The sequence below is a fragment of the Cryptotermes secundus genome, unplaced genomic scaffold, assembly GCF_002891405.2.
Source record: "Cryptotermes secundus unplaced genomic scaffold, Csec_1.0 scaffold18, whole genome shotgun sequence".
Taxonomy (NCBI): Eukaryota; Metazoa; Arthropoda; class Insecta; order Blattodea; family Kalotermitidae; genus Cryptotermes; species Cryptotermes secundus.
This window is the reverse complement of record NW_019735461.1, coordinates 293,254-317,459: the sequence shown is the minus strand read 5'-3', so window position 1 is coordinate 317,459 and position 24,206 is coordinate 293,254. Positions and strand designations below refer to the sequence as shown.

The window sequence follows — 24,206 nt, the reverse complement described above, 5'->3', positions numbered from 1 at the left end:
AGTCAAGGAGGATGAGAAGGGCAGGGCATGTAGCACAAATGGGGGAGAGGAGGAATGCGTATAGGATATTGGTGGGAAAGCCAGAAGGAAAGAGACCACAGGGAAGACCAAGGCGTAGGTGGGCGGACAATATTAAAATGGATCTCAGAGAGATAGAATGGGAAGGTACGGATTGGATTGATCTTGCTCAGGACAGGGTCTAGTAGGGGGTTCTTTTGAAAACGGTAATAATCCTTCGGGTTCCATAAACTGCTGTGAAGTTCTTGAGTAGCTGCAGATTTGGCGCTCCTCAAGGAGAACCCAGCTCCATGAGTAAGTAAGTAAGCATTACCGAAAGAGATTATTCCAATTGTTTCTAAGACTCATAGTACTTCCTTGCAGCTATATTTGAAGAATAAACAACTGAGGAAGCTTGCACACGAATATGAGTTTAATATTAACTTTTTTCTTAAAGACCCTGGTTATGAGGCTATTGAATGGATTGAATTATTTAAGAATATGTTTTAGCTGCAAGTTTTCTGAACAGAGGGATATAGATCAGTGTCATTAAAAAGCTGGGGATTTCTTGGAGGTCCGTGACTATAGTTTCTCTAATTGAAAATTCTATAGCATGGGATTAGTTTTACCAGTTTTAATAAAATGGCGGGTAGAGTTTCACTATTTTCAATTTTGCTTCGAGGAAATATCTAGGTTCATGAACATCTTACTAAGCCTATTAATTGTTTAAGAAAGTTACAAAGTGCATAAATCACTCATTGTTTACCCATAGGTTATTGTAATTTTTTCTACTGAGGCTAGAACGGGGATCGAGATTTTGATATTTCGCCTTGAAAATGTGCATACGATATGTCTTTAAGAAAGAGGACCTCATATTAACAAAACCTAAAACAGGTTTGATAATTTTGTGTGTATTATCTTCTAACATGACATTCAACAGATTCTAGGGAGTTTATTTTGAAATCTGTTGATATTACATCACTTGGGAACGCTGTTGTCTTTGAGTTTCCATTTAGTAGAATCAATAAGCTCTTACTTGAAGTAAGTTGTCTTCTGGGTTTAGGCACCGTGTATTCTTCGTTTTGGCCAAAACGAAGAATACACGGTGCCTAAACCCAGAAGACAACTTTCTTCATTGTCATCGCCGTGAAAACCTCAAAACTTACAAGCTCTTACTTGTTTCATATACATATTTTGAAGTTGTCTGTGATGGTTGTCACTTTCTGTGACGTTCAGTCTTCTACCACACTAGACGACGTCACATCCCAAACATTTGTTCACTTCAGCATTCGTTTCGTTTATAGAATCTTAACGTCGAAACCTTTAATCTATTAATATTATTATTCTTATATTTTTAATTTCTGGGTATATTAACAAGCTCTATATAATACATTTTCCATATGTTTAGAGTCCAACATATTTAAGAATATCTGTTTGCCTGCATATTTTCCTGGATACATTTTTCACTGTTACTGTTTATTTCCCTGACATGTCAAAATTTTACCAAGATAGCGGGTTGTGAAATAGACGCTGGTACTTCATAAGATAGACGAATTGTTAAGGTTTATTATTTGTCCCATATTGCATTTAACCCGTAAAGTTTATTAATGCTCATGAATTGAATCGATTATTTCGAATGAGGAACATGTCCAGTGGCTGACTGTCGCACCTGCTGCTTCTAATTCTGTCGTTATCCACACATTTTCGCCTTTTCTGGTGTTTTCGACTACTGCCACTACGTGGCACTGCGAACCGTCTGCGTTTAGTGCTTCCATCTTGCGACAGTAATTGTACTAACATTATATCCAGGAATCCACATGGAACTCCGGAAATGAATGAATCGATTCAAGTCGATAATTTACTTCCTATACAAATTATCGAGCATAGTATGGAATAGTTGAACATCTGCGGGAACTCAAACTGAGTTTTATCATCATATTTGTCCTCGTAGTGCAGCACAAAGTAACGTATTGCTTTCAAAATAGTTATGATGTCCTGTGTTGATGATGTGCTAATAATCAGGGTGCAGGACGCTGTGAAAGAAATAGGAGCAGAGTTACATCTAGCAAACAACTTCATACCCGAGACAGCAAAAGGTAGAAAGAATGATGATGAGAGGAGGTAAGTAAGAATTTAATGAAATTTGACTACGCAATTAATTGTAAATTGTTATATGATGCACTGAAAACAAATCATACAATTCAGGCCTCCTTATTAAAATCGCAAAGCTATTGTTGCTTGTGTAGCATGGTTTACCGACCTGCAAGCCCATACTATCGCAGAATGGACTATTGCAATGGAATAACAGAATAGTGGCCCTTGAGTAGAATGCAGGAAATATGAATTGTAATACACAGCAGGCCTATATATGTTATGTTTCAAGACCCAAACATGAATTCTTATTAATCCTAGGAAGTAACATGTTTAACAACTACGTCACTCCCTTTTGGTCATGTGTATTAAAACAATGTGTGATCATTTCTCACGTACCAAAATAAATTAATTATTCTGAAATATTTTATGTTTAATTTAATGTTTAATTATAATTACAATTTAATTTAATATGCTAATAATATTTCATTTTTCTACTATTTCCGAATATTTTAGCACACTAAATTCCTTTATTATTTTCAAGATTACATGTATAGTTCAATTGATCTCCTTTATTATCCGTGACCCGAAATTATATTTCCAATGTATCCCTAAGATAACCATTTTTTCATTGCTAGTGGGGTGGGACTAAGTCCCTTGTACTGCGGCCACTTCTGGCCTATTGTACCAGCCCCAGATGATAGGTGAGGGTGATTGTGGAGCAATTGGTGGAATGAAGATTGGCAGGGGAAACCGAAGTACTCGGAGAAAACCTGCCCCAGCGCCACTTTGTCCGCCACAAATCCCACTTGACCAGACCCGGGATCGAACCCGGGCCGCCGCGGTGGGAAGCCAGCGACTAATCGCTTGAGCTATGGCGCGGACTTACATAACCCGTTAATTCTCAACGTGTTTATATCTCACATACGGATACTATTCATATCTGCACCAAAATTATATCAGGCCCTAACCTAACTTTAATTTATATTCTAAATAAGAATTATGCATACTTGTTTTTTTCTATGCCATTGTTTTAGCTTGAGGAATGTTTCTTCACCTGCAGGTCACTGAAATTTTCGAAACACAATACATATTTTGCCTTTCTCAGATTATTTTAGCCTGTTGTCAATTAAATTAAGTTACAAACTTGGTTTACCGCTTGATCGATAGATTCATGTTTCATTTAACCAATAATGTAGCAAATATTAGCCTTACTTAATATACCGAAAGGCCAAATCAGGAATTATATTGTGGCATGAGGGCTTAAAGTGGAGATATCGGAGGAGGTCTGCCTCACTGTAGCACAGGCATGTCAAAGTCAACTTGTACAAAGGGCCACCTCAGCCCTATAAATAATATTCCAGGGCCGCACTTCAAAATAGAAATATACATTAGATTTTGATAGAAGGAAATTTAATTCTATTTATTATTTAGGAATAATTTCAATATAATTACCTAAAGTCACATATCTTACAGTTTTAAAAAGCAAGAGAATGCCATTTTTGACAAGCATCAAACAGCTTTTCAATATGTAAAAAGAGAGATTACACAAGAAATTATGTTAGAAATAGCAAAACATTGAAATTCCTGCAGCCTGCTAATTTATGTCTTCATGAGACTTCTTGTCTTCTGGTCTTTTGGAAAATTGTCTTTACAAAAAATATTTCTACTAAAATTTTAATATTGATTTTAATATCAATTAGCTCTAAAAGTTGAGGGGCCGCACTTTGTGGTTATGGGGGCCGCATGTTTGACACGGCTGCTGTAGCACATTTCCACAAACCCTAGATGAATATACCCGCCTTTAACCCATGCATTCCTGGTAAGTAGATTTTATATTTTCGTGGACAGCTCTCTGAGAAGTTCATTGTTTTTATGGAACCATAAGACACTTCGATAATATTATTATTCTTATCCTCCCATTAATTGATATGTCTTCCAGGTGACTTCTTCCGACGACGTTCTACAAATTCGTTTTTTTATTCAGGCCTCTTTCTTTCTTTTTTTCTTTTTGCCGCATGCAAGCTGTGCAGTGCATCCCTGACATAACAACCCTCAGCACTGATTGAAATACGAGCTGTGAAGATGCTCGTTTTATATTCTCTTACGGATTATGAAAGCACGGTCCTGGATGTTTCAGGAGTCAGCTGATGGCTGCCATCGAACACGTAATGTTGGGCATAGTGCGCAGTGTGGCAGAAGGGAAACCTCCCGTTCTGGCTCTGCGGAACCAGAGAGACTGGAAGAACGTCAATTTCAGTCACTGGTGAGTGACAACGCATGGACCGCGGGTCGGGTGCAGTTTACAAGGAATTTCATTTAGCGCTTCCTTTGTAGGGACGTTTTCTACAAAGTCTTTCCTCCTTTTCAGGCGTTATTTAACAACTCCGGAACAGTAATAATGGATGGAAAATGCTGAAAATTTCCACTTTACTAGTACATGAAATTTCCTTCTTGAATGTAATTGTCAAATATTGCGGTGGAATGATTAGCATTTCGGGAAGTCCCCGTTTCATTTACAGAAAAGAAGCTTCAGTTTTTCACCTGTGTGTTAATAGTACTCTACCTCCTCCCGCGATTGCTACTAATAGGCCACAGTTTCATCCGATGTAGGAACTGGGACTCTTGCTCGAACAGGTGTGTGTAAGTGTGTGTGTGTGTGTGTGTGTGTGTGTGAAGACCTAGTTCAATTAAGGCTGCTCAGCCCTGATTTAAGTAGTGTAAAGTGAGCAAGTAACAAAATATGAGGTTGAACTTAAAGATCTGTTCTGATAGATCCAATTATACTCCCATGTCATATACAAACAAAACAAACTCCGTACTTTTAGTCCACAAGCGAGCTATACCGACTGAGCGACCGCCGCTTGTCGGCGAAATTAGTGCCAACTTTAGCGGATAGAGGATGTTGCTTGGTCAGAGCGACGCATTCTCCTACTCACACTTCAACCATTGCAACTGCAGGTTAGAGCTGAAGTCCGAAGGTCAAGCTTCTACAGTCGAGGTTAAGTTCAGTTCGAGTCGCAGCCGCACGAAGTTCTCACTCATCTGCCACGTACTGGGCGTCATCCACCGTCTGCTTTTCACACGGTCCACCTGCACCCGGAGGTTGGTCTCAATTTGTCACAAACCTGATACCATCCCTAAGTATTTACATGCGTGGGAATTTTGTTCACACTTTCAGAATAGGTTGTGCAAAAATTCTGACTGGCTGATATGACCTGGTTTATTATTTATTAAAGCTTATAAAAACATTGTTACTACTGCACTACCTAATGTTCCTGCCGTTTACTATATGAATCTCTGGATTGTGATTGGCTGTACGGGAATTTAAGGATCTGTTTATTCTTATTTATTTCTCCTGCAGCTGTTTACGTATTTACTGATTTAGTCCTATGAGTGTTTGAGGCCCCTTCACTTTATCTATTTATTTGCTTGTTTGCTACGCGTCTCTCTTTGCTATATCTCTTTATTAACACAATCGTTTCTTTACATACTTCTTTATGTATTCGTTTATCTTTTCAAATATTTACTTGCTCATTAATTTATTCAGTCCATTTATTCCATTTATTCGTCCGTTCAGTTTGTTCATTTACTCAGTTCATTACCTAGGAATGTGAAACAAGCGATAACGCTTCTGACTTGTATTCGTGAGGTGACCGGTTCGAATATCGGCCGGACATCGACTATACCCATCGAAAATGTTCGTGGTCTTACTCAGATCCTACAGGAAACTGCCATGAGAGTACCTTAAATTAGACCACGACCGTTTCCTTCCACTTCCTTTCTAATTAATTATTCACTGTTATCTCATTCGATGCTATGTAGTCTCGTTTACTGAGAACGTCTTTAAATAAATTATAAATAAATAAACAAATCATTAAATTTATACACTCAATTAAATAACTCTTTCAGTGAATTTATTCATTCACGCTTTAATTCAATTTATTTGGTTGTTTATTACTATTTACTTATCAGATCTCAGCTCATGAACAGTTTAGGCCATGATTATAAAACAAAAATTATAATTTATATATTCAGTTAATTCAATCAGTTGATCCAAATAATCTCTCCTTGAGTTCATTAAATCAATATAATTTATTTATTCGATCTAATTATCCTTAATTCATTCAATTTATTCATTTCCTCTGTTCATTAAATCAGTTTATTCACTCGTTCATTAATTTTATTCTCTTATGTAATTAGTTATGCATAGAAAAATTTAGTATGTGATAACGGAGTAAGAAGTTTTATATATAACTGCTATCTACTGTGGATTTGCTGTCGCTACTGACGACGGAGAATCATGAATTTACTTGGAGTAGTTGAAAATCACGCCGGTCACGGTAGCCGAGCGGTCTAAGGCATGTACTGTTTTCGCTCGCTTGGAAACCGGGATCGTTGGTTCGAATCCCACTCAGGGCATGGATGAGTAGTTTGTGTGTGTGTACATGTAGAGGCCTTGCGACGAGCTGATCACTCACCAAAGGAGTCCTACTGAGTGTGTAAGATATAGAAAACCCGAAGTGAACGGAAAAGTTCATGGAGGTAGGCCTAGGCCCACTGGGGCTGTAGTATCAAGGGAAAAAGAAAATCTTATTAGTCATAAATATTCGTCTGTTACACGAAATTATTCTCATAGTCCCGATCACAAAAATCCTTAGATCCTTTCTAACAAAGTTCGCTTTCCAATGGATGCATGATATATAAAATAGAAAGGTCATCGGTTCTCTCATTTATCCCGTGAAAGGATCTCCCTTACTTTAGGTCTTAACAGGGAGAAACCCGCATAAAATTATTTTGTGGTTATACTATTTTGAGGCTGATTTAATATAATAATATTAAGAAAATTGTTACTTTTTTTCTTTTGTGAAAATTTCATTTATTGTAATTTATTTAGTTCATAGCCGAAGAATTGTTCATATAATTGTTTACACTGGATAGAATATTTGTGAGACGCCGTATGAAAGTTGGCGGCGTGAGGATAACGTAGATCAGACGATATCTGGAACGACACAGAGAAGTTATCAGGAGGAATGAAAATTAAGAAGCCAGATTATGTATTTCTATTTTTAAAGAAAGAGGTCTTTACAGGATTTGAATCCTGGTAACCGCTGAGAGAGAGGAAAACAAGTATAATGAAACTGTACGTTCGCTTCTTTACGAAACGCGAAAAACATGGACAGCTGAAACTGCAAACAATATTATGCAATGCAAGATTTAAGGTTTTCACGGCGGTGACTATAAAGAATGCCGTCTTCTGGAATGTGACGTCGTGTGGATCTTGTGTGAACCGGCTGCTTTGGAGCAACGTATCGCCTCCATCTTCAGGGTAGGTGCTGGTTCCTCGCTCTCGGATTTTTCTACCCTGAAGGTGGATGCGACACGTTCCTTAGAAACAACCGGCTCATACAAGATCTTCACGACGCCAAATCCCAGAAGACGGTATTCTTGAATATTATGTAATTTCCACTGTTGGTGAGACATGGTGCACATGTTACAGACAGCTGTACTACCAGAATGTGACGCTGATAGGCAACCAAGGCCTTCTGGACGCTGCAGTCCGCGACATATGCTGCCTTCTGAAAGCCCCAGCCTGGGAGCTAGGAATCACCGCCACTTCCAAGGGTGTAGTCGCTGGGCCTCTGTCACTGGTCATGGAAACCGGGGATATCATTGACTGCACGGCACCAGGAGGTGAGTCATTTTGGAGTCAACATTTCATGTTGCTCAATGTAAGAAAGCCAAACTTATGTAAAATGTGTCCAGCCGTTACATTTCAGGTGCCCCCGTACTTGTATGTATATAGCGCTACATTGAGACCATTGTAAAAGCTTAGGCAATTCTTTGACCTTCTGAGGCCCAACGGTCGGAATATCATCCCAGCAAATGGGGCCGCAGATATTCTGTTGCCGAAGCCGACATACATCGGTCAAAAATAAGTTACAAATAAAACTTACCAAGATCACAGAAGAAGCCAGAAGTTGTCCATTCTGTTGCTGCTGGTGCTGTTTTTATTGTTGCCATCGTAGTAGTTTCCGAAGAATGTTCGCACCTACTACCAGATTCGTCCAGTTTCTCTTCAGTCTCATTCCATGAAATCGTTGAGCAGCTAGCGTGAGGCAAGCTCATGCCTAATATGCCAGATGATTCTTTCAGAGTCGAACGAAAGAATATTTATCGACGAGAAATCGTAAGAAATTAATGCTTCACTTAAAGTTCCTTCCCGGAAAATCTCAGACATCTTGCGCACAGGACTGGGGTTTCAAGTTCTAAATGTAGGCCTACTCTTGTTTTCCAAGAAGAACCCGGAAGCGTAAATATGCCGCAAACTTTGATATGTTGTGATACCAGGAATGCATTAGTAACAACAGAGATCACTATGAACAGCTCTAGTAATCTATGCTTATTTGTAATGTGATTAGGCCGTAGATGCAACCGTTCCAATTTCAATCCGAATTTCCCTGGTCAATTTGGGGCATCCGAAACTCCCGCCTGAGCGGTCCAGACATTTGTGTAAATTTGATGTTGTGGGTAGCTGTACTAATGTATGTTATGCATAGATATTAATCATCAAATCGTAAAGTTACTGACAGATTATCTTGATAACTGTGCCATATAAATTTGAAAGAAATGGAATCGAGTGCCCAAGCTATGCGAGAAGGGGAGACTCTGTTTGAAAATCCTGTTTGTAGTTTGTAGAACCTACTGCACTGTACTGAAACTCGCAGCCTGAGTGAAACTGAATGAGAGTAGGAAGTGCTCAGTCAGCTGATGGTGGTGGGCAGAGAAGCATACAGCTGACATAGGATTTCTTACAATAAGGTGTGTTCCTTGAAGTTGGTCGTAAAACAGGGTACTTGAATCCGACATTTTTGGCTGGGGTTCATTTTTCCGCATTCATATTTTGGCATGTATGCCACTGCTAGGAAAAGACCGCTAAATAACCAACTTTACGACTGGTGTTGCTAGGTAACGGCTCCGCAAACAAGCATGATTCATGGCAACAAAAAGTACAGCGATGATGGAAGTGCGGTTTTCTCTGGTCATGAGCTTCAAGAGGCTTGGCTCCAAGATGAAATAATTGGCGGTAAACCGCCAATCGCAGAGCGACTCTGACGCTGAATCACGTTCCCTAAAAGTACCCCGCTTGAGGCGGGTTCGAATAATTCTCCCGCAGCCCTGCGAGTCGTTGGAGGAGATGAAAAGGGAACCTAATGCCTGGGGTTATAAATGAGCTATCCTATTACTGGGAGATGTAAACTCGGAGACCTGGCCCTCCAGGTTAGGATAGTCTCGAATCTGATACAGTAAAGTATGGTCAAGTGTCCTGCGGGACTCGGACCCCAGAATGACTGCGCTGACGAGGCCGTCAGAAATTGTAAACGAAGGAGCCGTCCTCTCGCGAGAGAAGACACTTAACATCAAGAAACCCGCAGCTGTCTGACAATAATAAAAATCTCTTCTTTGGCCCCATTTGGGTGCTTGGTCCCAAGACAGACTGCCCAACTGACCGTCGGTCGTAACATAATTTTGACTTTTGTTTTGGCACGCTTGATGGCAGAGCCGATGTTGTCGACATTGTAGTACATTAGAACGTCCGACTGTCAGAGGTCGTTGTCACTGATATCGTAGACTCAGATAGCCTACCAAAACTGTTGAGCATTATGCATCGTGTTAGAACGAGGGAATGAGATCCAGCTGAAAGACTGAGAGACTGGAAGCTGCTTCAGAACCTCGCCTCTGAACTCATATCTCTGGATATCCAAATCCGCTCTTCCAATGAAGCTGATAAAAAAGCGCGTGACTTTGCAGCTTCTATAATTTCGGGGTACAGGCTATATACTAAGAAAATTACAATTTTAGACCGGAAATACGAAATTCCTGGCCCAGACCTTTTATTGGAACAAATAAGAAAGTTCAGAAAATTATTCCAAGAAACCAGGGATCCAGGTTGGAAAAAGACGGTAAACTGTAACACTTGAAATATCAGGAGAATAGTCCGGAAAAGAGCACCTGAAGATGGAAAACGAAGATGGCAAACTGCGAAGTCACATCTCAAACAATATGGCCTATTGAAAAATCCTTCTCAAAAAGAGAATGACCAAAGAGCACCGCTGCAATTCATGGTCCCTTACGTCCCATATTTTATCCAATCGATAAAGCCAATATAACCGCACTCTGCTTAGAAAACCAGTGACTGTGACCTTAGACGATGCGTGGAGGCTAAAGTCGAAGCACTGCTGGCTACCGGCGATGAAGACACCCTTGTTAATTTCCGACCCTGTGACGTCTAGAAAGGGATGTAGTATTTCAAATTACTAGAAGACTGTGGTTTCGATTTTATTCCAAACTAATGTCTACGCTCTATTTCAAGAAGACCTCTCCGGCATTTAACACATTTATTTAATCACTGCCTTCGGCCTGGTCACTTCCCGGCACCTTCGAAGGAAGCAAAAAGTCATAACTCTGCCGAAACCTTTCAAGGACTGTCAATTTTCCCCAAACTTACGTCTGATCGGCCTCCTGTCCACTACGGCCAAACTATTTGAGAAGCTGATTTTAAGAACAACCCAAGAAAACCACCAAAGAAATAAACTTACTAGATACAAGCCAGTTTGACTTTCGAGCAGATCACAGTATGAAACTTCAAAGAACTTTTAATAGTGGCAACACTGCTGTAGAGACGCCATGCAACGGAACCAAATAATGTCGCTTATACCACACGTTAGTTACATACCTTGTTACGAAATGCTTACTACAAGGGGGGGGGGCTCGGCAGTCCTACGGTAGGACCCTAATTGGCCGGGTAGGTCATTAATGCCCGTCTCAGTGATCACATAATACAGCAGTATTTATTTCTGGTGTACAATAAAGAAAATACTATNTCAAGATAGGGCCCACTGGGGCGCCTTCAACTTCCTGCCGGCCGTTCCTGCGGTTCCTTGTACCGCGACGTCCCGCTGCCAGAGGAGCCTCCGCTGTCTGTCCCTCCAGTTCCTCGTTACCAACAACCAACAACTTGTCTGGATATCACTACTCGTATCCCCTGCTGCCCCCCCCCTCCGCGGACGTAAGGGGGTGGGTCGCGTATACAGGACTGCCAAGCGTCTCCCAAGGGAGACCGAGGCTTTTCAAATGTAGTTCCGGCCAGAGAGTCGTACTTGTAACAACCTACCTCACCTCATAGCAAATGGACTCTCCCTTCCCACATCACGCGCATGCGCAATGACGAGAAGAACAGAGCTTCATGTTAGCTGGCGGTCTAATGTAGTGTTGTCACGATGTTTTCGAAACAAGAACAACGGAGTTGGATAAAGATTGAATGTGCCAGAGGCCGTACAGCACGACAGCGTCATCAAGGTCTTCAAGAGGCTTGCGGGGGAGCTGCATTACCTTACAGAATAGTGGCAAGGTGGGCAAAAGCCTTCAACGAGGGACGCCAAAATGTGGCAGACATGCGTCGGCCAGGTCGTCCTAGTGTCAGTGAAGAAGAAGTGTATGCTCTTTCTTTNATACTACGCTGATCGTAACCACTTGGAGCGCGAAGGAGAGGCTTTCTTACGCCGTATCATTACGCTGGATGAGACATGGGCCAAATCGTACGAGCCACAAATGAAACGCCAATCGAACGAATGGCGTCATTACGGGTCACCACGAAAATCAAAAGTATTACTGTTCATTTTTGGAACGCAACCTGCGATCAGCTTTGAGAAAGAAGCGGCGACACTTTCTGCAGAATCAACCCATCATATTGCAGGACAATGCTCAGCCGCATGCAGCGCAAACTGTGGCTCATTTGTTCGATCGATGGGGATGGGAAGTGCTGTACCATCCACCATACTCCCCGGACCTAAGCCCTTGTGACTTCTACTTGATTCCTAAGATGAAGGAACCACTTCCTGGCATTCGCTTCAGAACTGTTCCAGAGATTCTTCAGGCAGTAGACCGCTTCATTCGAACTATCAACACAACAGGCACTGCTGTAGGTATCCTACGACTTCCACATCGCTGGCAACGGGTTGTACACAATGCTGGTGACTACATTGAAGGACAGTAGAATTTCGAAACATGATCTATTTTGTACCAGTTGTAAATAAATAGTTGCCACTATTAAAGTCCCAACCCTCGTATGAGACTCAGGATCACGCTACCCTACTCTTCAACAACATGTCCACGGCTTTTTGTTCTTGGACACCGAGAAAGCCTTCAACTAAACATGACACTCTAGCCTACTATATAAATTGGCAGAATTACGAGTAGAATTTTCGACAAGTCTCATAAGCTAATTGCTTCTTTTCTCACTGACAGAAAATTTATAATCTTGGTAGTAGGCAAATTTTCTACACAAAAAGAAAATAGAGACAGGTCTTCATCGATTTTCCGCTATTGCCTAATATTGTGCAGTCTATACATAAATTTTAACCCCGCGGCATCTGGAACTCATCTTGCTCTGTTAGAAGACGATAAATATATCTACACAATAGAGAAACACGACCATCATGCACTTCCCTAACTTCAATGCGGCCTCATTAAAATAAATTCGTGGTATGCTCGATGGAACATAAAGATTAATGAAAGGAAAACTCAGGTGATCCATTTCTTCAGAAAACTTGGATTCCCTCACGATGTACTACAATTAAACAAATGAGAAGCAGTATCCTATTGCACGTCGTTTATTATTCAACAAATATTACTGGTTCACCTTCTTACATGCAACGCGTCCCTCTAAAACGTAGCTAAATTCTCTTACACACACAATGCCTCTTTTATATATAAGTTTTAGAACGACGGGTCGCATGTAAGAAGATGAACCAGGGACATTTGTTGAATAATACTTGAGGTACCTTGGTGTCACTTTCGAGAGGAGGATGACAAGGACGCATCGCATCGAAAGGACTATCGCCAAGACTTTGAGCAAGCACGTAAGGACCTATCTTTTATTCAAAACTCTAACTTCAGGAAAAATATTAAAATTGCGCTTTACAAAGCTCTGAAGAGGTCACTAATGTCATACATAGTGTGTCCAGGTTCTGTTAGGACTGTGTTCATTAAAAATACAAGATGTAAATTATTTTCAAAATTTCACCCTTTTTATTCAAAATAGTCTCCTTCTGAATCAATACATAGCTGGAATCGATTGGAAAGTTTTCGAAAACAGTCACTGTACTCCTTTTGTGGAATCGCATTTAAAACTGCGGTAGATTCCCTTTGGATGTCTTGGATGGTGTCGTAACGGTCTCCTTTCATCCCCAACTTAACTTTTGGGAACAACCAGAAAACTGCTGGAGCCAAATCTGGCGAATACAGAGGACGACCAAGGACTGTGATCCCTTTCCGCTGGACAAAAATTGCGCACGATCTTCGATTTATGGGGTGGGGCATTGTCGTGGAGGAGCGACCAGGAACCTTGTTCTCGATATTCAGGTCGAATTCGAAGAATTCTCGCCCACAAACGATTGAGGACTCTGAGATAATAATTAGAATTCATTGTTTGACTTTCTGGCAGAAATTCCTTGTGAATGATTCCTTTGGAATCGAAGAAAACAGTTAGCAATACTTTTACTAGACTCTTTTGCATGCGCACTTTCTTTGGTTTTGGCTCCTTAGGGTTCAGCCACGCTGCACTCTGCCGCTTTGTGAGAGGCTCATATTGAAAACACTATGTCTCGTCGCCAGTAACAATCGATTTTGTAAATTTTGTATCACTCTGGGCCAAACTTAACATGTCTTTGCAGTGTTCCACTCTGGCATGTTTTTCATCGCCTGACAGCACGTGCGATACAAACCGCGCACAGACCTTCCCTTTGCCCAAATCCTTGACCAAAATTTCATGCACAGTACTTTTGGTATTCCCAAAAGCTCCTCTATGAGTCTTGCAGAAACACATCTGTCTGATTTCGGTCACTTTTTTCACATTTTCTTCAGTGCGATTTGTTCCCGGCTTTGATGCAACTGGAGCGTCTTCAATGTCCTCCTTGCCTTCATGAAATACAGCATACCATCGAAAAATGTTCGAGCGACTCAAACAATCACTACCGTACACACTTTTCATAATTTCGTATGCTTCTCCGGCTGTTTTGCCTAACTTCAAACAAAATTTGATGTTGGCTCACTGTTCAACCGCCATTTTCCGACGAGCGTCAGGAGAGTACTGTTACATTCAAGGTCAGAACACATGATGCATCGATGCTTGCGCTGTGAAATTATAGACAGCCACAGCTGAAACTTCAATAATCTTAACACCACAACTCGCTAACAGATGGCATTTGCAGGGGAAAAAAAAGAGTCTTAACGGATCCTGGACACCGTGTATGTGTGCCCCACCCGGGGATATGCGGCGGGCACTCACCACTTGAAACGACAGCGCCTGCAGAACAGAGTACTCCGCGCTATTGGAAATCTTGACAGGTGCACACTAGTCTGCGTATTGCACGCGGTTTACGTGTATGTCTGTGTAACTAACTTATTCATGACGCAGGCAGAAGTAATCCTAAATCATAATCTTTTTTTATTGCTAGTGGGGTGCAACTAAGTCCTTTGTACTGCGGCCACTTCTGGCCTATTGTACCAGCCCCTGATGATAGGTGAGGGTGATTGTGGAGCAATTGGTGGAATGAAGATTGGCAGGGGAAACCGAAGTACTCGGAGAAAAACTGCCCCAGCGCCACTTTGTCCACCACAAATGCCACTTGACCAGACCCGAGGTGGGAAGCCAGCGACTAACCGCTTGGGCTATGGCGCGGCCTAAATCATGTAAATCCAAATATACATGGCACTAGACAAAAAGAAGCCAGGCATACAAGTGTAGGAGGCTTAAACTTGGTGCCGGTCGTCAGGCTTACTACCGTTTGGCCGACTAACTGTAGTTTCAGAGTAGTTAAAAAGTTAAGACATAGCCCGCTGCACTAGCCTGCATTGACAGGAACCCTTTCTATACCTCCTGTAAACGTTTCTTATTATAGTGCAGTGACAAAGGATACAGGGTCCAAAGTGATCTGCACGCAGTGACAGCGCGTATACACTAGTGCTGAAACTACGGTTCAAGAAACGCAGCGCCGACAACCCCCCTCCCCCTCTTCGTCTGAGAGGAGGCCCAGTTTTGAAACACATACATGTCCAGGAGGAAAAAAATTTTTGGTCATGGATCTCGAGGAGGCTGAAACCAGCGGCAGTTTTTGATCTACCTACTGACCAACAGTTGGAGTTAGACAACCACTGGAGTTCAATGGTTATGAGCTGTTGCTTTGTTTTTAGAAGCTGGTAAGCTGAGGGTGGGGATTATTCGATAAGCCTGAGGTCCGCCGTTGAAAGCCGCTGCTAAGCAATGGCTAATGAAGACTGTAAGAGACTGAGACGAACTATTGTGTCCGCTAGTGAAATGTAAAGTGTGTACAGCAGTGAGAACATAAGCTTTATTTATAATTGTAAGATTTCAACAAAACCAACTGCTGATCCAAACCCAGCCTATTTTCTCTAAAATCGTGACAATATCAATATTCATGTTCAGACCACTCATAGATTCGTCCTAGTTTCTTGTCCTACGGATGTATGTACAGTACTATATTGAGCATAGCGGTACAGTAGTTAGCATTTCATATTCGCGGGTTCTGAACTCGTGCTGTACACCGGCATGTTTATCTTCTGTGCTTCATTTTCGGCATGTACGGATGATTACTGCAAACGTAACTCAATAGAGATGATGGCCGCTTCCTTCCACAGGGTTTCCAACTGATCACTCCCCCACGCTTTATAGTCTTTTTACTTAGGAAGGCGTTTTAAATCATATTCCGAGCATTTGTCTGGAGGGACTGAGGAAAGCTGTGTCTAACATAGGCCGCCTTCAGAGCAAGATTGCTGTTGGCCTTGTATAATTCTGTATTGACAGTTCCTGCTTTATGTGCTGAGTAGATTGAAGGACTTAACTGAACATAGGCACATACTCCTTCCAGGGTTTCATTTTAACTTTAGCCAGAATATAATTTTGAATGACGACATTTTTTTTTTTTTAAGAAATGTATTGGTAAGTAGTTGAACCTGTGGTGCACCTCCCCTATCACACATGAGTATGAAAAGATAAATCTACCCACATAACAGGCCGTGGAGATCTATACCGTTGAGAGACGTCGAGGTTCCCACATTTCATAGAGAGTCGGTTCACAGATGGCGGTGAGGTTGTCAGGGTTACGCGCCGCCTGCCCATTATCCACAGGAAGGTTCCTGCTATTAATTTCTGTTAGAGGCCGAGTCGATCCCAGGGTCATAGTGCGGCTGGAAGGATTAGGTAAATTGAAAAATCCAGTGACTTCACCGAGAATCGAACCAGCCACCTTCCGACATGAAGCACAGTGCCTCAGCAAACTACGCTACCGTGTGCCGCCCCCCCCCCCTTCCGTCTCACAAAGAAGGACAAATTTCTGTTGGTTAAAACCAGTTAGATCTAAATATGTTTCTGTTTCACCCCAGATACTCGTAAATTTCCTAATTGGATGATGCGTCTATTGAAACTAGTGAATTTGCCGCTGATTGACCTAAACCACATACTAAACAGTGTGTGATCCTGTTATAGGGGTGCTGATCCCTCAGGACCTGCACAAAGTTGTCCGGCTGGAGTCCAGTGCCCGTTTCGTATTGCTGGTAGAAAAAGATGCTGCATTCCAGAAGCTGCTGGACGAGGGGGTACTGGAAAGACTGGGACCCTGCCTTCTGATCACCGTGAGTACTAAAGCTTTCCAAGCTGTCTATTTTATGTAAGATTTGGGGTCTTCACAGCGGTGAATATGAAGACTGCCGTCTTCTGAGATGTGGCACCGTGTAGATCTCGTGTGAACCGACGTTTCGGAGGAACGTATCGCCTCTATCTTCGGGGTAGAAAAATCTGCGGGCGAGGAACCACCGTGAGCAAGTGGCTACCATGAAGATGGAGGTGATACTTTCCTCCGAAATGTCGGTTCACACAAGATCTACACGGCGCCACTTCCCAGAAGACGTCATTCTTCACTTTCTATTTCAATTATTATTCCGGTATTACATTTTCATGAAAACATGTGGCGTCGCAATAATTGTTATCAGGCCATGATGGCTCATGATCAGCTGAACTAGTGAGGATAGAACTAATAAAATATCCCCGGTTCAATGTCAGTATTGAAATAAAGAGAAAAAAATTGTGTTCCTGTTTAAATGTTTACATTTTATCTTATATAATAATTTTTTAGCAAATTTAAGATCAATGTATGTCGCCGAGAACATTTTAACAAAGGGTTGAGTCCCACTATGAGCTACGGCTGAACACCTTGCTTCTCTTGGTTGAAGTATAATGCCTCTTTATTTCTGTGCAAAGTTAGAACCCCTCTAGGCCAATCTCTACCCCTAACCGCCCATCAGTCTGCCGTATAAACGGACGAACAGACCGATAGATTATGCTATAGTTGCTACAGCAGGGACACTTAGGAGCCTAGAAACTCGCTGTTTGTAACGCTTACCAGACAGAGCACACTACATTCCTTGAGCCATTATTTTAGGTCTTTTAATGATAAAGAAGAAACACGTCCTTTTCTCTGAGTGGAGCCTGACAATATTCAGACATGTATGGGAGGCCTGAATACATACGAAATTCTTCGAGGGCCCACACCCACAGGGTCCGTACCAAAAGAACAGACTTACGAAGAGAAGGCGCGACATCCGTCGATGGATGGCCATAAGAAAGTGAAATGAACTGAAGCGTGGCCCTCCGTGAATTTCTTACAACCCAAGCAACTCTTCCGCGGATTATGAAAAATGATTTTATACTATAAGAATGGAAGGGAAATAGTAACGATTAGTTTTTGCAGTCTCACGTGCCACACTATATTCTAGAAGATGCGTTAATAGTTATTCACTTAGAAGTTTAAAAAGTCCATCACTGCATGTTTCCACCAATGTGGTCATCATCAGGTGTTAAAAATTTGGGCGAGGAAACTGCTTTCTGTTGTTGATTATGCTAATATACAAGTTCCCTCGACGCGCATGTGTGTTTGAGTTGGTGGGTTGTGTTCTCTTTTGTTGTGTGTTGTGATTAGTGTCGATATTAAGTGAAAAGTGCAAGAGGATGCTACTATATAATATTGTGACGTGTTGCGCTATGCAGGACAGCCCTCCCCCCGCCAGCGGTGACGTAACACCATCGGAGCGCTGTCGTTACTAGGGTAGCAGGCAAGTCAACACTCCTTCCTTTACCCCGTCAGTGGTGACGTGGCCAAGGGATGTCGCGGTTGCTATGCAGCCGTAAACAACTCCCGACAGCGTTGCCAGTAACAGCTGTAAACACGGCGACTAGGCAAGAAGGAAGCGAGGCGTGTTCCCGTTATCCGGCTGAGGNTGTAACATGACCTGACCTGACCTGACCTGACGAAGACAGTTCTTACGAGTTAGCCAGCAGTTAGTTACGAGTTACGAGTTAGCCAGCAACCAGTCAGTTGTATTCTGGCATTTGCAGTCTAGTATTTCTGATACTGCCGATGGCAGTAATGTTGAGCTCGTAAATTGTGTGAATGTATGAGCGAGTGTGGAATAAAATTCGCTGACTTCTGTTCAACTTGTGGCTGTGGGTGTTCCTGATTATTGAAACAACCTCTGTCTTTAACTGATCCTTTTTGATAGGAGCATCGTTCAGGCCAGCTTCTATTGCCCATTGTGCCTCTGCATTTGAGTTCTCTTCCAAGTCAGCCAAAATGTTACAATTCGGCCTTAGTCTTAAATGTGGGTTTTCTCGCAGCCTGTAACTTGTTAGCTAATTCTTCTGTTTTACTATATACTCGTATGTTAGCTTCTCGTAGAGTTTATCCTCTAGTTTGCGCATTTTATCAGCCGCTTCTGTAGGCTGTAAACCGTTAACATTATAATCACTAATGTCCACACTAGCATGTGTTGCTGTACTTACAGTCTTCACAGAGTTCATAACCACCTGACTGTCTTCTGAAAAATGATCAATTTTGAATTGTAGCCGTTCTATCTGGCCCTTTTGTTCTGCTACCATTTATTTGAGTTTCTTCACCTTCTCATCAGCTTCTGTCAAACGATCGGCAGAGATTTTCAGTGCTTCTGACTACACCTCCAAATCCTGGGTTACTATTAAATTAGTCTCCTTTAGACGTAACACTTTATCAAACAACGTGTTCAATGTTGTGATCGCATCTGCTAACTTTACCCCCAACCCAGCTACAATGTTCTCGTCACTGGTCACCATCATTTCCTATTTTGCGTTTATTACGGATGAGAACTCTCCTGGTCTGTGATGTACTGACCCCTCAGCTGGTCAAAGATATCCTTAATAAACTGCTACAAGGATGTCTGCTTGTTATGTCCTAACTGTCCGTTATTTATAGCGGTTTTTCACAGTTGAGATTTTTCTGCTTCCGTGCTACCGGCCTAGTTAGCTGGAGACTCACTCACATTTCCTCAATTTGCACTACTCCATTCAGTAACGTGTGTTCAACTGAAGCTGATAACAATTCTCGGAAATAGCGGTTGCCAGTCTCCGTGGTGTGCTCTCGCCCTGTAGCAAAGAGCAGAATTCGACTCAGCTGCCAGTTACAGTGAAAGCACTGTCACTGTCCTCGCAACCTCACTTCCAAGCCGTTTAAGTGGAATATTTTACTCCATACAGGGAAAGGGGTTTCCCGATGTGGCCACCCGTCTTCTGGTTCGACTGCTATGGAAGTCCCTGGGAGTGCCTGTGTTGGCCCTGGTAGATGCTGACCCTCACGGCATTGAGATCATGTGCGTCTACCGCTTCGGGTCGCTGGTGAGTAGTACTGAACCATAAACATCACTCGAGATGTGTTCCTGTTGTGTCACCGGAAATGCGTAATTTTGAAGATAACAACAACAAAGAACCTTAGCATTACGGTAATGAATCACTGAGGACCAGGTTCGATCCAAGGTCAGGCCATGTGGAGTTTATGATGTACAAACTAACACTTGGGGTAGGTTTCTTTCCCGGTATTTCGGTTTCCCTTGCGAATTCTCATTGCACCAATTGCTCCATATCCATTAATCACACTGACATCTGTTCTGCATAGTCTCGACTGTGAGATCATGGTAACATACTATAGAAACACTGAAAAATACTGAATCATGTAATTCAAACATATACTATTGTTAGAATCAGAAGACAGATCTCATGCAATGGAGGAAATTTCTGCTAAACCCAATCGCATTGGACAGCAAGTAGAATAATTAATAATTTGATTTGCAAAAATAATGAAATCCATCTTGTATGTTGTTTCTTGAAATGTGCATAGTTGCCCAGCTAGCAGAGAATTGTTCTGCTCTAAGAGAAACTGAACTTCACTACTGAAGTCCCCTGAACGGCGCCATGAACAGCGTGAATTCAATTGTCATTTTTATACCTCTTTCTCAAGCTGTCTTTAATGTTTCTCTCCTCTCTAGCAAATACCTAGGGATTACATGTCGTGTATTCCCTTGAGACTTTTCGACTACAATTTTGTATACACTTCTCAATAAGTGGCAAAGAATTCCCGACAACCTCCATTATTACTTTTATTGATATCTCTACTTTTGCTTATCATTATTGCCAGCATTTACGCTACTATAATAATGCTGTTACTACAGTAACTGATTAAGGTAATCATGAAGCTAATAATATAATCCCATTCCTCTGTTCAATATAGCGTATATTATTTTTTTATTGCTAGTGGGGTGAGACTAAGTCCCTTGTACTGCGGTCACTTCTGGCCTATTGTACCAGCCCCAGATGATAGGTGAGGGTGATTGTGGAGCAATTGGTGGAATGAAGATTGGCATGGGAAACCCAAGTACTCGCAGAACACCTGCCCCAGTGCCACTTTGTCCACCACAAATCCCACTTTACCAGCCCAGGGATCGAACCCGGGCCGCCGCGATGGGAAGGCAGCGACTAATCGTTTGAGCTTATAGAGGGTATAAGGGAAGAAGCAGAGTAATGTACAGTCACGCAATTTTAGTCTCAACTGCTGAATAGGTCGAAAGTTATGCGAGTAGAATTTGGGTGAGAAAAGTGGTGAGCATTTGCGTTGAGCAGGTCTGGGTAAATAAGGAAGTCAGTGTGGAACTATTGAAGGTGCACCAATCAAAGCCATTCTCACCAAATTATGGAAGGTCACAATAAACCCAGAAGGATGGGAGTCACAATTGAAATTCAATTGTTCGAAAAGATTTTGTTTTGTTTCTTTCAGAATATGAGTTACCAATCTGATGATCTGGCAGTTCCTGCCATTCGGTGGCTTGGTGTGCACCCGACTGACATCTCGCGGCTGGGAATGAAAGCTCAGCCTTTCAGTGCAGCAGATTTCAAGAAACTACGGAAGTTGTTGTCACGATCGTATATCACAAGCCATGAAGCACTCCGGGACCAGGTACTGCTCCTTCAGAAATTCACATCCTGCGCATGACAAGACGATCTTAGATACTGTAGTATTCCTTATCGAGAGACAAGTTTGGAAAGCAGTTTTAAATTGAAGAAAGCAGTCTTTTGGGATTTGGCACCGTGTATATGTGGTGTTAACCGACGTTTCGGAGGAATGTATCGCCTCCATCTTCAGGGTAGAAGAAACCGGTAAAAACCGGTTCGCACGGTCTCTTCGCTAGCAGATTTCTTATATTTTTTCTTCTACCCTGAAGATGGAGGCGATACATTCCTCCGAAATGTCGGTTAACACATATACACGGTGCCAAATCCCAAAAACTGCTTTCTTCATAGTCACCTCCGTGAAAGCCTCAAATCTTACACAGTTTTAAATTACTGACGGTTTTTCTTATTACATAGCACTCTTTTATTATTGATTTATTATATTCCAAAGAATCTCAGGTACAGGATTAATATATACAATTTTCCAAACAGGTATAAACACATATTTTAATTTGTTGTGTGAATGTGAGACTTGTTTTCTGACTTCGATGATAGAATTGACATAGACCATGTTTGAGAATAAAGGAAAGAAGGGAATATTTAGATCCGAGAAAGAGGAAGTAACAGAGAAATTTAGAAAACTGCACAAAGAAGAGCTTCACAGTTTGTATGTCTGCCTAATTTTTGTAAGGGGCGATTTCAAGGGGATGTAAAGGGCATTACACCCAGAAGAAGAAAATGAAATAGACTATGCATACACAGCATTGTTAGGAAGAACTCAGGATTGAAATCCGATCTGGACATGTTATATCAGCTAAAGAGCTGACAGATTCTCAAGGAAAGCTCGTAACGGTGAATGAGTGAATCTGCCATTCAGTCAGTAAATCACTGAACAAATCAGCCAGTCAGCAAAGAGCGGTCAGTTATGCAGTCAGTCTGGCATGTAGCCCAGTATCAGCCCGTCATATGACTAGTCAGACAGAAGTCACTTGGGTAAGTAGGTAGACTTTTGAACAGTTCTTACACGAGTGATTTAGAAAATAAGGTGCACGGATGGCTTCCTTAGAATTTTAAATTAAGAGGAATACAATTATGAAATAATATCCATAAATTCTTTAGCATAACTGAAATAACAATTTAGGGAATAGCAAGACTCGTAGAGATTTTCAGGATTTATTGAAAAGCCGGATGCCATGGAAGGAAGGAAGACGGTTATTTTCGTCGTATGAAATCAGGTTATAAACCATGATTTCTTTGGAAATTTTTAGGTGAAGGCGCTGCTTTCCGGAGGAAGGAAGGCTGAAATAGAAGGGGTGGCCAGATTTTCCTCTTCCTATCTCACCGACGCTTACATTCCTAACAAGATTTGCTGTCGAGAAGTGTTGTAACCTACAGAAGTGAAGACATATTTTACAGTTTAAATAGCTTAATGTCATCTGATTAGGATTTAGAGATATAATATTTCTCTTCATTGGAAACGTCCTGTAGTACGTGTTAGGGAGCTGTATTATCAATTATTGAGCATTTCTGAAAGGAGATATCATGTCCGATAGATGAAGAATAACGAAACCTGGCCCCTTTGGCGGTGCATCCAAGTGTTTCTGCCAGCTCGCAAGCAGAAAGCTACAATTTACGTATGTACACGTATTGCGCTCCTTCGGTACTCACAAGTTAGTATAAATAACAGAGTGGGACGCCGCATTAATGTTGTTTGATTGATAAAACTAACAAGATTTTATCGAAAGAACGCCTCTTTACCATCAAACACAATAATTATTTTTATGATTTCCTATGCCTCTGTATTATCAAATACGACTTCAGAATGCTTTATTGTCGCCACGTTCGTGCCTTCTTACCCACGAAAAAAATTATATACACGTTCAACTACATTCAAGATCTGGCTTCTTACTGAAATTCACACTCCTAGTTGGAGTGGTTCCAAATAAAATATGAATATCACGTGACCTGTGTGCTGTATTTTACATACTACAAAACCCAACCTTAAATGTTGTTGCATACTTTCTAGGCACCTTATACCATACAAAACTTTCAGGACTGCCTTAATTGACGCTGGCTTCTCGTATACTTCGTAAATTCGAAAGCCACCTTGTTGTTACTTCTGTAAAAGGGGATTAAGAAACAAGATTTTCTCGAGGGCTGTAACAATAGGATGTCCATAAATTCTTTCACGGAGATCCTTTAATTTATTCAGATTTATTGGAGTGGATAGACACACGACACAGGGACATGACGTACAATTCCTTAAAGGAGAAAGTAGACAAAATGTACTTGTATCAACAGAACTTCCGTTTCAAATTGTTCTCTTTTCATTAATACTGAATAGATTAGTTGTTTAATAAGGTTTAATGAAGGGGGCATTTCATTGTTTACTTTAATTGTGTTCAATAGATATTAACGCCTTCTTATGTGCCCATTCTATGAAAATAATCGCTCGATAATCTTACAGAACTTTATTTTGTCGTGCAGAAATGTTAATTTACAGGACAGAGTTGTGTGACATATTTGTAAACGTTGAATAAAAGTAACAATGTTAAAGTGGTGTTTTTAATATTGTGATTTAATTTGCTGAATTTGTCATTATATCTTATTACTTTAGCATCTAAATATATCGCTTAGGAATTTTATATCAGAAATGTCGATACAATGGACAAGGGAAACGAAAGTTTTATTTTAAAGTTTCCTTCAATGTTATCGGTATGTTTGTCAGTCATGA

General features: G+C 41.4%; 1 protein-coding gene across 1 annotated transcript; it reads left to right on the top strand.

The window, feature by feature from the left end:
- The first annotated feature begins 1,892 nt into the window (after positions 1-1,892).
- LOC111869259 (meiotic recombination protein SPO11) lies at positions 1,893-23,974 on the top strand. The gene is made up of 8 exons (XM_023860639.2): positions 1,893-2,118; positions 4,229-4,354; positions 5,050-5,193; positions 7,589-7,782; positions 16,655-16,800; positions 19,730-19,867; positions 21,300-21,479; positions 22,741-23,974. Exons 1-8 carry the CDS (start codon positions 1,985-1,987, stop codon positions 22,858-22,860), a joined length of 1,182 nt encoding a protein of 393 aa, XP_023716407.2. The 5' UTR covers positions 1,893-1,984; the 3' UTR covers positions 22,861-23,974.
- The last annotated feature ends 232 nt before the right edge of the window (positions 23,975-24,206 follow it).